This window comes from Pipistrellus hanaki (assembly GCF_964339955.1).
Source record: "Pipistrellus hanaki genome assembly, chromosome: 3".
Taxonomy (NCBI): Eukaryota; Metazoa; Chordata; class Mammalia; order Chiroptera; family Vespertilionidae; genus Pipistrellus; species Pipistrellus hanaki.
The window spans coordinates 128123925-128138821 of NC_140505.1; the positions used below are offsets into that span (position 1 = coordinate 128123925).

General features: G+C 41.9%; 1 protein-coding gene across 1 annotated transcript in view; it reads right to left on the reverse strand.

Moving 5' to 3' along the window:
• LGR5 (leucine rich repeat containing G protein-coupled receptor 5) overlaps positions 1-14897 on the reverse strand; it is a 137006-nt gene that overhangs the window by 23847 nt on the left and 98262 nt on the right. Inside the window, exons 5-8 of the mRNA XM_084878866.1 lie at positions 10419-10634; positions 7739-7810; positions 4482-4550; positions 3035-3106 (exon numbers count right to left, since the gene is read on the reverse strand). Of these exons, the coding sequence (XP_084734992.1) occupies positions 3035-3106; positions 4482-4550; positions 7739-7810; positions 10419-10634 (429 nt within the window). The remainder of the gene's footprint in view (positions 1-3034; positions 3107-4481; positions 4551-7738; positions 7811-10418; positions 10635-14897) is intronic.

Here is a 14897-nt window from a genome sequence, read left to right on the forward strand (position 1 = left end):
GAGACTTTTGGTAAGAAATCCATACTATTTAAGATAGAAAGTTTCTGACAGCAGATATGAATGATAGCTACTAAGGAGAAAAGCAAATGAACTGACAGTTGTTATTACTTAAAAATCTCCCTGTGCCTCCAACATCTGTGGACTCTAGTTAGTGCCAGAAAGGTAATTCAGGGTATTGGCAATTAATGATATTAATTAATGATATCGTTAATTAATATCACTAATTGAAGAAAGGTGAAGTTTCATATGTTACATGGAGAGTCTATCCTCTGGTCAAATCTTATCATAACACTCAAAGGACTAAAAAAATGGAATTTGCCTCATAATATTATATTATCCTTTATTTGCACTATGCAATTATATATTCATATATATTCAGTGTACCCTGGGCAGATGTGATACACACGCTTGTATACATGGGCAGAGTCATAACAGATACAAATAAGGAGCTATAGGGTACTCAGAGGAGAGTTCCTTCATGAGATCAGGAAAAAAATTAATAAAAATTTCATTTGAAATAGACCCTGGAAAACAAATTTATAATAAGTATACTGAGGATATAGCATCATAGGAGCAAAGGAAACAAGGAAATATTAATTTTATGAATTTAGCTTAGTTGGTCTGTACTATGTGTAGGGTAATTGAGTAGAGCTATGGGAAACTGATCAGGAGGGTTGGCCGGGGCCACATGGAAGGCTGTGAAAGCCATTGTAAGGAGTGTGCATTTAACATAAATAGAAAACCCCGAGTTTCTGCATGTTTCATAGCAAGAGAGTGACAATATGGATGCTGTGTTTCAGGAGAGATGACTCTACCAGTGGTGGATGCAGGGAGTCGAGCCTTAGCTTGATGCACATCTAGAGGTAATTGAGAGCAGAGAGGCTGATGGGCAGCTGGATGGGAAGTTAGGCAGAGGATGGGACTGCAGAGGGAGAATAAAGCCTGCGAAGCCAATAGACACAGGAAGCCTTTGCCTTCACAGAAAGTGGGAACCTGGGAGGGGTGTGGGTGGGGATGGCAATGACAAGAGATGGAAACAGAAGCAGAAGCAAGGAGAAGAGGGATTAAGGCAACATCAAACATTGGATAGGAGCACTAATAATTGGGGGGTTGTTAGTCCCTTCAAGCGTTATTAGCAAATCAAGAGTAATTAAAATACACCCAGTCCTGCAGCTGCTAGGAAAAAGAAGCAAAGGCAATGCAAGTTGCCAACCTCTTACTATGTAAATACTCGCTAACGAGGACTAATGTTTATTGGCAATAAACTTAAAAAACCCTTCGTTTTCCAACATACTGACAGAACATTTCAGGAATGATGAATGGTATTTTTTTCTTCATCTCTTAGTTGTCAGGGCTAATTGGGACTCCAGCTCATTTGTGACAAATGGTACGCTGTCCCAGAATGCCTCTCAATCAAATTGGCACAGGATGGATTTCTGCCAAGAAGTGCCCCTAGAGTCATGTTCAACAGTTGTCCTTACTCTCTTCCTCCAAATTCAAGATGCCTTGAGGAGGCAGAAGGGCTAGACAGTCAGGGGACTTGGGACGGGACTTTGGGAGAGGGAGAAGAATGGGAAAGTCCTAGAATAACAGGACCTTGCAGATGTGAACAGGCTAGAAGCTTGCTGATTGCACCTCAGAAACAAACAAAAGGACCTAGAACCGGGGAACCCAGGTAGGTGGGGAAAGAAGGGTGTGCGCGGGAGACCTGAGCTTTAAAATGTGTAGGTGCTACTAAGACAGGCAACTTGCAGATAGCCAATCACAAGGCAGTGAGGTGTATATATAATCAATCCCAAGGATGTTGCTATGGCAGAATTCTTTGATAGGACCAATCAGAACTAGCAAGCATGAATTTACCCCTGGACAAAGAAGCACACACTCTCCTTTCTGTCTCTGGCGCGCTGGGCTCCTATCTCAGGGGGTATACTCCCCTGCGCCCATGTGGCTTGTGGCCATGTGGGACTGCACACATGGACTGATGGGCTTCAGTTAGCTTGGATGCTGAATTATACCCAGCTGCAACATGGAACAGAAGCTCGGGAACTGGCCTGCTTTTGGAACCCCAGCTGCACCTTTTTCAGGATGGGTTTAAGGGGCATGGGACTTCGGAACCTGAGACAAAGAAGCTTCACCAGTAACCCGCTTTGGGTCCCCTTCTTGCTGCCCCTGAGGCAGGAAGCCCGTCTATCCCTCAATGAACTTTGCCTCTGTTAACCATTTTTGTCCGCGAATCCATTCTTCAGTTCTGTGAGGCAACGAACTTGGACAGTGAACACCACATTTTGGTTTCACCTTCACCCATGACCTCAGTCCAATCCTATGTCTCAAATCTGCCAGGTACTATCTTTTTTAACTAAGAACTAGCCCAATGCTAACACAGTTTCATCTTCTTATATATCTAGCTATGATCAGTCTTACGTCTGTGGTAAATATGAAACATAGAATTAGTTATTCATTATAGCTGTAAGTATTTTGTGTTTTTATGGTACCTAAATCCTCATATACACCTTTCTAAAACATAGGCATATTTCTAGAATTATAACTTAGCTTGTAATTGTATAAATGTGACTTCATGGTTGGCTTGACAATCAGTGGGTATACAGACAGAATAAAACAGTATTCCCATTCCCCACCATCAATTTAGGCTGGAGTTGATAGTTGTAAAGGACTTCTATTTGTATATAACAATGTATATTTCTAGTACACTTGGATTCATTTTAAAAATCAGTTTTATTCCTTATAAAATAGAGAGAAGCAAAGCATTTCACAAGTCTCATTGTGAAGTGAGAAAAGGCATCTGAAGATATGAAGCACAATGTAATGCATATTGAAGAAAAACAAATCTTTTATATTATTTCATCATTTAGCTAAAACCTGGCAAAACATCTCTCTACATATTTCTCTGTATCGAGTCTTACATTGACTGGGGAAAAACTTGGGCACAGATAAACCATTCCTTGTATTATATTTAAAAGAGCAATGCATGTTCTATTTCAGGATGGGAAAATAAAAAAGAACCACGGCCACTTACATTGTAATAAGAGAAGGGTTGCCTACAAATGCTTTCTCAGGTATCGACTTGATATTGTTGCTGTGAAATCCTCTAGGAAGAGAAGAAAAAAATATTTGTAGGAAATATTGTGTGGGATAAATTTATTTATTAGCCCTCACCGTCTCGCCCCATGGTGATCACCAGCACCTTTAGTAACTAGAGGCTCAGGTTAAATTCCTCTGTGCATTTTGAAACTTACATGCCCTCACTCTCTAGGAGAGAAAGAAATCACAGGCTGTTGTCTTGAAAGAGAAATAAAGACTCTGAAAGTAATAATTGTGCTTTATGGAAACTTACAATCTAATGTTATTAAAGAAAATCCATCTGTTAAAATCTGATAGAGCACTGTTATGTAACAACTTGAGACAGAGGGAAGCACCTACGGAGACATCTATGACCCCATTTGAAGCTAGGAGAAAAGAAAATGGACGTAAGCTGCAGTGAGGCAGAGATTTAAGTCATCTCCTTATGAGAACAGAATTTCCTGAGCTGAAGGAAGGTGCTCAGTGAGTCTGTAAAAACGAACTGATGCTCATCTGTTGATGCTAATGTTGTCTGAATGCAGAGGGGCACAGTCGAAGTTCATTGGGTCCTATGTGGGCCTGAGGATGAGATGAGCAGCAGTCATTGGTGAGCCTCGCCATAGACAATCATGACTTCCCAGTTAGGCCACAGCAGGTTAATTTTCCCAAGGCAGAACCTCCTGAAGGCTTTTTAAAATTTATTTATTTATTTATAAACAAGCCCATGCAGTCTACCTCCTTTAGCTGTGTATCTTATTTCTCTCTGCCAGGAAAATAGGCTCTAGGCTTATTTTTCCTTTCCAAGTGTTAGCACATTGCTTACATAGTTTTTTTTTAAAATTTAATTTAATTTTATTCTTTTTTTTAAGTACAGTGAAAAACTAATTATAGTATGTAAAAGAATGTATACAACATAATAGCTGAAGGTTAGCTCTACTTTAGTAAAATTGTGTTTTTTAATTAAACATGAGTCATGAAATATTTAAAGAATGTGAAATAACATGTGAAAGCATCTAGCACTGCACTAGGCACATGCATTTTATTCTAGGTTGCTATACAACCTAGAAATGTTTTTCAAAATGTTCAGCAAATAAATGAATTCTGTTACAATTCTACACAAATCTATAAAGTATATGAATATTGGGGAAATGTGTCTTAGGAAAGAAGTATGGCTTAGAGAAATATGTATATATTTTTTCTAATATTCATATATTAGAGAAATCCATTATCAATTTAAAAAGATTATTTGATGGTTGCTGATGATAGAATCAATTACAGTATATTTCAAGTGTACTTAATTGTCAGTTATATGAATTAAAATTTTTTTTCTACTAAGTCACGCTTAAAAAAAAATAAATTAACCAAGAATAGAATCTCCCTTCAAATCTGTCCTAAATACTTACAGTTCTTTAAGATTGGAGAGTGTCCTGATTGCAGTGGGGAATTCATCAAGGTTATTATAATTTAAATCTCTGAAAGTAAGCACATAGTATTTTCAGTTTTTCATGTACAGATTCATATATATTACAGTTACTAGGAAAGTTAACAAGTTATTTCAATGGACCAGTATCACTGATGAAAATTCTCATTTTTTCTCTTCTTTCCTTTTGGTTAATCTTCACCTGAGGATGTTTTTTCTATTGTTTTTTCAGAGAGAGTCAAATTGAGGGTTTGAGGGAGGCAGACACACACACACACACACACACACACACACACGCAGAGAGAGAGAGAGAGAGAGAGAGAGAGAGAGAGAGAGAGAGAGAGAGAGATTGCCATGAGAGGCAGATCAATTGGTTGCTTCCTACAGGTGCCCCAACCAGGATGGGGAACGAACCCACAACTCAAGTACATGCCCTTGACTGGAATCAAATCCGAGACCCTTTAGGTTCCCAGGCTAACACTCCCAACACTGAGCAACACCAACCAGGGCTCATTCCTTCTCTTTATGAAGAGTGGTTTGCTTGGCTTGCTGATCACCACCATTCCACAGGTCTCTGCATTAATATGGCCATGAGAAATTTCAAAGTCAAGGCTCAATGGCACAGGGGCATTTCAAAAAAGGGAGGGGACATAGGTGTCAGTGATCAAGTAGGAGGGATGCCTGGCCAAGTGTTAAAAGCTTGCTAAAATGGCTCTTCACCTGAGCAGAGCTCACTAAGCAGCCAGATTGTACGTGCACTCCTCTGGGCTCCTGAATCACATGCTCTTCCTTGTTCCCTTCTCCACTCTCTCCTTCCCCCAGCTCTTTAGAGTCTTGCCTGACAGGACCTCTCAGAGAGCTGCTTTGGCCCTGGCTCCTGGGGAGTGCCTGTCTCCCTCACAGCCTGAGGTCCAGATGACAGCCTGCTTCTGGAGAGGTTTATATGTGCAGGGTACTCTCAGGAAGAACATTAGGTCTAGAATTTTCTCAGGGACACAAATAGTGATTCAGATCAGAAGTATGATGCTTTCGTTGGTCTGGGAGGCAAAGCTCTGTATTATTTTTCACGCACATAGATGGGATAGCCAAACACTCTCAAACCATTAATTTCCCTATTTGTTATGACACAAATGGCTTTTCAATTCCATTACTCACACGAGCTTTATAGATTTACTCCACCTTATAGCTACATCTTTGTATGAAAAATAATTGCCTCCTGATCTCTGGGAATGGCAGATTTCCCAGATGACACAGAGAAACCTTTTGGTCAGGCAATCAGATGTGGTTAAATCTTCCTCTGTGGAAAAGAACTGCTATTTAATTTTAAGAGAGAGATAATTTAATTGAGTTAGACATGAATCAAGATTCCTACTTGTCTGACACAAACCATCCTTAAGCTGGAAACTTGGTTCTTTTGTGGACATAAATTTTCCTCCTGTTTGTAAATCTCTCCAGATGCTCTGTTTTGATTAAAAAAGTACGGGGTCCTTATAAATTACTTGGATTTCTAGTGAGAGAAAGGAAGACGTTGGGAGGAACCAATTGACTGATCCTCAGCCCTGGGCAAGGGGAGGGGGGGGGGGGTCAGTAAGATGTTCCTCCTGAAGTGTTTTCTTCCACGGTATTTACATGCAACATGAGGGGGTGGGGGAGACTATTTACGGAAATACCCATCAAAGCCCATCTGTTTTTGTTCCCGCTGAGTTGAAAAGGACCGAAGGTGCTTTCCATCCCTAAGATCCCCCACCCGGCTCTGTGTAGATTAGGGAGAAGTCCTAATTTTTCCTAGCAGCCCCGTGGAAACTGTTTGCCGAGGCCATTGAGTTGACATCAAAGTCCTGCCTGGACAAGTTCATCTTTGGCATTTCCTTGTGAGGACGATTGCTCCCTTCTAGGAGGAAACACAGAGTGACTGAAGTAACCCGGGAAGGAGAGCTGTTAGTGCAGATCGGCCTCAAGAAGACCATGGACAATAGATGGCCTGGAAGGAAATGGGTGGATGCAGAGCTGGTTGGAAGTTCGACTGATCGTGTGCAAGTTGTTAAGCTCTGTGTGCAAACGATTACTGGGCTCCAAGGCCACCGCATAGTGGTCTCTGGTTATCCCCTTCCGCAGTCCTGTCACAGGCAGCACCGTCCATTCAGCGGCCCCGTGTGGCTTGTTGTGCTTGAGTAGTGAAAACACGAGGTTTGAGTTGGGACACAGCTGGAACCACCCTCCTCTCCCAGCACACTCAGAACCGGCTCTGCCTGTCGCCCCACCCTCCCTCTGCCTCTCCCACTCAGCAGGGCGATGGGGAGCAGCTCCCCACCTGGGAAAGGGCTCAGCTAGGTGTGTGGCCCATGAGAAGCCCGTCTCCAAGTGGCTTTGGGATACACTCGAGGCCGGTGGTCGGCAAACTGCGGCTCTGTTGACTAATGAGTTTGCCGACCACTGCTCTAGGCTAAGGTCAGCTGGCGGGGCTCTGGTTTTAACACAGGTAGCAACTCAAAACTAATTTTTTGACTTTTTCTTTGGAAGTAGAATGTAGTAGTGAACGTGGATTTTGAAGTCAAACTAGAGAAGGAAGCAAATCCCAGTTATGCTATTGACTATTTATGTAATGTTGGTAAAAACCTTGATAGCACTGGACCTAAGATGGGAGGGTAATGTCTGCTCTCCTAGGATGGTTGTAGGATTCACACTGAAAGTGTGCCAAATGTCCAGTGCCATAGTTGACTACGGATATACTCAGTACATGGGAGCCACCATAACTTGTTAGTCTTTAGATTTGCTTTTAGCACGAACCCTGCAGTTTCCTAGTTAGAGAACTGTTCATCTCAGATTGCAGCCTGGTCTGCATCCTGGACAATAAAGAATTTATTCTTTTTTTAAATGAATTTTTTTTATTGTTGATATTATTACAGATATCTCTCATTCCTCCTGCCCCATTAGCCCCCTCCCGCCCTTATTCTCACAGAATACACATTTCCAAACACATAGTCTTTGCTCAGTGGAAAGCATCTCCTTTAGCTAATAATGATTCTAACTAATTTATCACTCTTGCTAGACCAAGATAAAATCTTGTTTAGCTTTGCCAGGTGTGTGTTTGTGTGTAAGATAAAGCTGCAGTGGATATCTGTTTAAAGCTCAGGCAATTAACCAAACCCAACAGCAATCTTGATTTTAAGGCTGTTTTGGTTCCTTCAGAATACTCAGGAAAACACTGAAAAAAGGGAAACAAATAAAAGGTCAACTCACAAAGTCTCTAGGCTGTGGAGCCCATCAAAACTTTTCTTTCCCAGAGAGTGGATCCTATTGTTATGGAGATGCCTGCAGGAGAACATTACAGACAGTCAGCAAGGCACGCTGCACATAAAAATTTAGGCACATTTTAATCGCTTAAATCCAAAGAAACTTAAACTACAGAATGCACTAATTATATACAGGAAATGTAAAAACGGTTATATGCTCCATTCACTCTTGCCATAGATGATTTTATACTTTAGAATTTAATAGGCAGTCATGGTTTTACCTTTCAGGTTGAGATATCAGGTAGTGTATTACAATATGAGCAACATGATTTATAACAATAAATCCAGGTTGCTCAGTGTGGTTGTTCAGCATGTTTTCCGACAGGGGTTAATTAGCATGGCTTTGGAGGGAGGGTGACAAGAATGATACTGACCCTCATTGGCAAATGGAGGGTGGAGGGAAGGTCCTGGTGTGTCAGCACGTGTTTTTGTTGAAGCTGTTAACTTATGATGACTACATTCCCAGGGCAGGGCCACAGGGAAAGAGAAAACAGCAATTTTGACGGCAGAAAATGATGATCATATATTTTGGCTGCCCAAGGACATGAGTTATCTTGACACACTTTAAGTGTGTATAATTATCACAACTGGCTCCATGGTAAGTGAGTGAGGACAAAGCCAATGAGAGCTACTGTGTGCATAACTGGAAACCGGATCAAGTCCCAAAGAGGGTTTTGGAAGATGAGCTTAAGGAAGACAGCGTGAAAAAGAATAGCTGGCTCTCTGTAAATCTATTTCCTCTAGTGCAGTGACTTCCAACTGGTGTGCTGCAGAATTTTTAAAACACATACTACCTGACTATTGAGTCAGGGGCACTTAGATTGTCAAATAATACAACGACCATAGCAAACACAACAACAACAGTCAGTGTGAGTGAATCAAAATTATACTTTTTTCCCCCCTCAGATCGGCAAAAATATAATTTTTGGTGTGGCCCCAAATTTTATTAATTAGTTTACATGTTCCATGAGTTGAAAAAGGTTGAAAATCACTGTTCTAGTGGAAGAGAAACAAAGCACCTGCCCAGCTTCTGGCAGGTCCCTAGCACCATGTCGGTGAGTAAAATTCAGTTTAGAAAGACGTTGATATCACCCCAAATTTGTTATTCTTTCAGGTTAAGGCTCTTAATCTATTATAATATATATGCATTGGGTTCATATGAGATGCATGTAATATTTATTGAGGATCTTCTACAGGCAACACGTGGGGAAAGGGATTGAGGGGAACCTTAAAAAAAAAAAAGAATAAAAAGCTGGTGAGCTCTTAAAGTAGTATACAATACAAAAGGCAGACATGCAGTCAAGTAAAGTGGAGTGATGTGAGGCAGTGATGAGCGGGTGGGCGGGTTCAGTGGAAGGAGAAACAGTGCAGAAGAGGCCTTGGTCCAGCTTCTTCCATGAACTGATCTTACCGCCTTGCGAGCAGCTGCTCTTTTCCTCTATCAGCATCAGCTGGCATTTTATATACACGGGGCATATTTCCACACTCTCACAGAAGACTGGTTACTTTTCAAACTACTAATTGAGAATCATTTTGATTTACTGAAACAATGGAACCTAGACGTATAGAGGGGAGGGATAGACATGCATAGCTCACTCTCAGGTTCATTCTTGCTTCTCTTTCCTTGGTAGGGATTCAAGAGTATTTATTTATTTGTTAATCCTCACCCGGGGATATTTCCCCATTGATTTTTAGAGAGTGGAAGGAAGGGGGAGAGATACATAGAGAGAAACATTCATGTGAGAGGGACATTGATTGGTTGCCTCCCACATGTGCCCCAACCAGGGCTGGGGATTGGGCCTGCAACTAAGATACATGCCCTTGACTGGAGTTGAACCCAGACCCTTCAGTCCATGTGCCGACGCTCTACCCATTTAGCCAAACCATCTATGCCAAGAGTATTTATTAAATAACTAAAGGCCCCGTGCACAAATTTGTGTACAGGTGGGGTCCCTCAGCCTGGCCAGTGATATAGGCCTATTGGGGGGGGGGGGTTGGCTGGGGGTAGCGACCCTGGGAGGTTGACCAATGTCCCCCACCCCGCCCCCTATCAGGGCAGATCTGGGGAGCCGGCCAGCCAGGGGGAAACTACTGGAGGTTGGTTGAGGGAGTGCACTGACCACCAGGGGGCAGCTCCTGCATTGAGCATCTGCCCCCTGGTGGTCAGTGCGTGTCATAGCGACTGGTCCACTGGTCATTCCGGTTGTTCCAGTCATTTGGTCCTAATTATCACTTAGGCTTTTAAATATATAGATAAGAATGGCATATTTCAATTTGACCTGAATTATAAGTTATTATCAGAAGTAAGGCATTTTTACTAATTGTACAGTATGGTGGTTACTTGTACAATATACAATGGGCAGAGGGCGTATTTTATTATCTTTGAATGCTCAGCAGCACTTGGCACTTAGCAGGTGTTCCATAAATGTTGTTTCATTCTTTTATACAATTAGAACACTTATGAGTCATTTTGGGGAGGAATTCAGGGTTTTTCCCACACTTAAAATGCCCCTATTCAAGGTTTGAAAAGCCAGCACTTTAAGGTCAAGGTCTTAGAGTGAATTTAGAAATTGTTAAGAGAGAGAGAGAGAGAGAGAGAGAGAGAGAGAAAAATCAACAGAACTTACAAAACTACCAAGCTGGAGAGGTTTCCAAAGGCATAGTCTGGGATGTGGTGTATTTTGTTCAGGGCCAAGGTCATGGCCTGCAGTGCTGATAAACTTCTGAAAGCCTGGACAGGGATTTCCGTCAGAGCGTTGTCATCCAGCCACAGGTGCCTCAGGGAGTGCAGGCCGCTGAAACAGCTGGGGGGCACGTAGCTGATGTGGTTGGCATCCAGCCGCCTGGGGAAGAAAGCAAGTGAGAATGGAGGGGAGAGCAGAGCCCAGCAAACACCCTCCATGTGCTGATTAACATGAGCAAGGCGGGCGCGGGCCCTCACGGTCCTCGGATGTCTGGAGCATTTTGCTCTCTTGCTAAGCCCTCTTTCTCACTCAGAGGAGAGCCATTGCTTCTGCGGTCTCCTCGGCTGTAAAATTCCATGGCGCTTGGTCCTCTTCCAGGCTTGTGGGCAGCATGCTTTCACGCCTGAAGGGGCCTCCCCGGATGTATAAAGATTCAGGTGAGGATCTTTCAGTTTTCCTTTTCTGACACCAAGTGAAAGACACCCTGTCTTCTCCCTCCCGCCCCAAGCCAAATACATGCCTTTGTGTTTGTCCTCCAGACTGTTTTGAACATACTGAGCATGCTAATCCACTGGTTTGTTTATTAAGCTCTGGGAAAAGATTGTTTCAGTATTTGAAAGGAACGGAGTGATTTGTAAAGGCCGTTCCAGCGCTGGAAGGCCTAAAGACTGCTGGCTTCCCTGTTCCCCCTAACCATTGGCACTGGGCAGATGTTTGTTTTTCCTGACATTTTAAATGAATAATAAAATTAACAACATTCCCAGTTTTTGCTTCCTTTTTTTCCACACACCATTTTTTCCCCATCAACTGGGAAAAGACATCTAAATATAGATCTGGTTAATGAGGTGTTGCAACTTCAGAGCCAGCAGAGGGAGTGCAATACATTTATTTGCGCCCCCCCCCCCCCCCCCCCCCGCCCCCCGAATCCAACAAAACAGCAGCTGTGATGACAATGTCTTTAACTTTTCTCGTTGAAGTCCTCGTTGAAGTGACCGGACAGACAAATAATGACACATTTCTGTAAGGTGCATGAACAATAGAACTGCCATCGCTCCCCCAGGCTTCCCACCGCCCTCACTCATCTTTTCCCCAATTCGTTCTTCGGGATTGCCCATTTGTTTGCATTTTTCCAAGCTGGGACTTAAAAGAGGAAGAGTTGCATGTCAGGCAGTCCACGTATTAAGAGAAGGATTAGGAAATCACGAGTGGATTTTGAAAAAATATTTTAGGAAGCATTTAAGACTAAACAGATGTAGGAAGCACACCAGGATCAGGAAGCAATCCCCTGCACAGCAAATTTAAACAATTTAGAAACAGAGAGACTGCTCTGTGGTAGGGAGCCAGGGAACGCGGCTCCCTCACTTTTGGTCACAGCGCTTCGCTGGCCCTCTGGCTGCTACTTCTGAGTGGGAACAAGTGATGCCGTCAAGGTCGTGAGCCAAGTGGTGATAGGAATGGAGAGAAGGTCACTTGGAACGCAGTTTAACAGTCTGGCGTCATGGCCCACTCACAATTACATTTCCCGTGGAACAACGGTTCCCGCAGGCAGCAGGAGCCCAGCTTCCAAACAGCTCAAGGCTCTGTCAACAGATGGAGCTGGAAATGTTTAGGAAAACTCAACACTGTCTCTTCCCCTCTCTCCTGCAACAACATGCTCAGCCCATGTTCAAATAAGGTGTAATTTCATCAGGGGCGAGGAGGTGATTGTTATTGTTCGACCAGAAGGAAAGCACATATGTAAACTCCCCTTAATGACTGTGCTGATTAAAGAAGGAAGACTTTATTTAAATAATACGAGCTTCCAAGTTTTAGTTGACGTATTGTCTGATTATTGCCAGTTGCTTAGGCACTGAAACGCCGAGTGGCTTCTAAGAGTCCTGAAAATGACTGTCCTTAAAGTTGAGTGCAAACCTTGGGCTACATTTATGCAAAAGACTCTCAGTATTGAGTCACAGGCTTGTCTTCTTGCGTCTCTAAGGCACTACCGAAGTTCCTGCTGGATCTTGAAGTGACCGTCGGATCAGTTTCCAATGTTAATAAGTCAATTTTTCTGGATAGATGTCTTTTATGAATCACTCCCCCGCAACCCCCCCAAAAAGGGGTGTAATCTGGCCTCTACACTGTCATCTAAAATTACTATCTTAGAGTAATTTGCTATCTGAAATGAAATGAGAGAGGGCAATTCTTTAAGTCTTAATAATCTGAGTACTAACACTCTGAGTACTAATACCCATGGATTCAATACTTGGCTATCCTGACTGCAGCACTAAAATACTTCTCTGCCAGAGCAGTTTCATATAAGAAGCTGTCAATAAACGAGATTCCTTCTAAATGCAGCGTTTTGAGGTCCATGTCCACCTGGCCTCAGTGGTCCAAATCTAATTCAGAGAGTGGTATATTGTTCGCATTCAGAGGCAGTATCTGATTTAATCTTAACAGAAGATCCCCAGGCTAAACCGGAGTATGGAATTAATTATATAGCCAGTCATACAGGTGGTTCTTACAGAACAAGGTTCAGACTGTGGACAAAGCAGCTGGCAGGGCACAACTTGTGCCTATTCTGTGAGCAAACAAAGAGCTCGTATTATATCAATCTGCTCTTTTGGGGCAGCTGGACATTTTCTATTCATATGCTTGGAAAATGCAACATTTAAGCAGTGAGGTATAAGAAAAAGGACACTAGACAGAACATGAAAATAGGTAAAAAGGTGGTTCTATAACATTATCAGGAGCAATAAAAATCACTACATTGCATAGCTTCATTTTTAAGTGTTTCTTTGTTATTCTGTTTCATGCAAGTCACAAGGTGTGTGTGTGTGTGTGTGTGTGTGTGTGTGTGTGTAAGCAGCTCAGAATCTGTGAATTAGTGCAGGGATTTGGAATGAGAAATCTTGGATTCAAGTCAGTAGAGCAGCTTTGTGGCCATGACCAGTCAATAGACTCAGTTTTCTGTGAAATGGGGACAACACTTTTCTGTCTTAATCGGGTTGCTTATGATTAAAGAAAAGAACACAACGGAGCTTTGTAAACCAAAATGCATCTTAATGATCTTAAGTTATTACAACTTGAAGCTGGTTATCAGTTTGTGTTTTTGACTATCAAAACAATTCCCAAAATAAAAAAGGTAAACTCAAATGTTGCCTTAGTCAAAATTTAATTAAAAATAAATGCTAGGTTGCCAGTGAATTTGTTTGAGAAACACAGACAACCTTTTTCACCTCTCATAAGAGAAATTATTATTATTATTATTATTTAAAAATATATTTTATTGATTTTTCACAGAGAGGAAGAGAGAGGGATAGAGAGTCAGAAACATTGATGAGAGAGAATCATCAATCAGCTGCCTCCTGCACACCCCCCACTGGGGATGTGCCCGCAACCAAGGTACATGCCCTTGACTGGAATCGAACCTGGGACCCCTCAATCCGCAGGCCGACGCTCCATCCACTGAGCCAAACCGATTTCGGCTCATAAGAGAAATTATTAAGAGGTGTCTGTAATTATAATTAAGAGAAGTCACCCTAATATTTATCCTTCATTATTAGCATTATGTGTGTAAGTGTGTTTTGTTCCTGATACATTATTGAATATACCACCTTCTTTCTAAAGGTGAAGGAGAAGTGGTGACATGTGGAAGATGTCACATTCTCAGAGAAAGTTCCTAGCAATAATATTGGCATTTAAGTTTGTATCTATCAATAATGTGATAGAGGCAGCACAAAGCCTGCATGCAGTTAGATGCCATAAAATAAAACTCTTTAGCAATGGGAATGGCTGTGGAAAGATCATGCTGATAGCACTGTACAACAGGAATGGGTGGGAAAGTGACCCAGGCAGTGGCAGTGATCAAGGAGAGAGAAGATGAGTGCCTGGAGGAAGTATGGAAATGGAGAGGAAAGTCTGATACAAGAGATGCTAAATAAGTGAGCCTGACAGAACGTGGAACTCACCAGGTGTGGCCAGAGGAAGTAAGGAAGCTATGATGACTCTATGTTCCATCCTGGGCAAGTGGATGAATGTTACCCAGAATTATATAAATTAAAAATAAAACAGAACTGCATGTTCATTGTGAATATAGTTCTTTAATATCAATGTAACCTATGTGATGAAAAACTAGGAAGGTAACAGGCAAAGAAAAAAAAATCAATCTTTTATGTCAGACAAATAAAAGGTGCTAATTTTCCTACCCTCTTATGAAATTTTTTCCATAATGTTTTCATGCATTATGGAAGTTTAATTGTACAAATTGTATTTTATTTAAAAAAACATCTTGCCAATTTACTCTGTGCCTCTGAAAGGAATGTTTGGTTTCTAAATTGTATTATTGTGGGGATTAGAGATTCTATAAACTCATTCTTGCTATTGTTGTTCCAGAAAAATAGTCCTTTACATATATATCTTTTATATAATTCTTTGCCAACG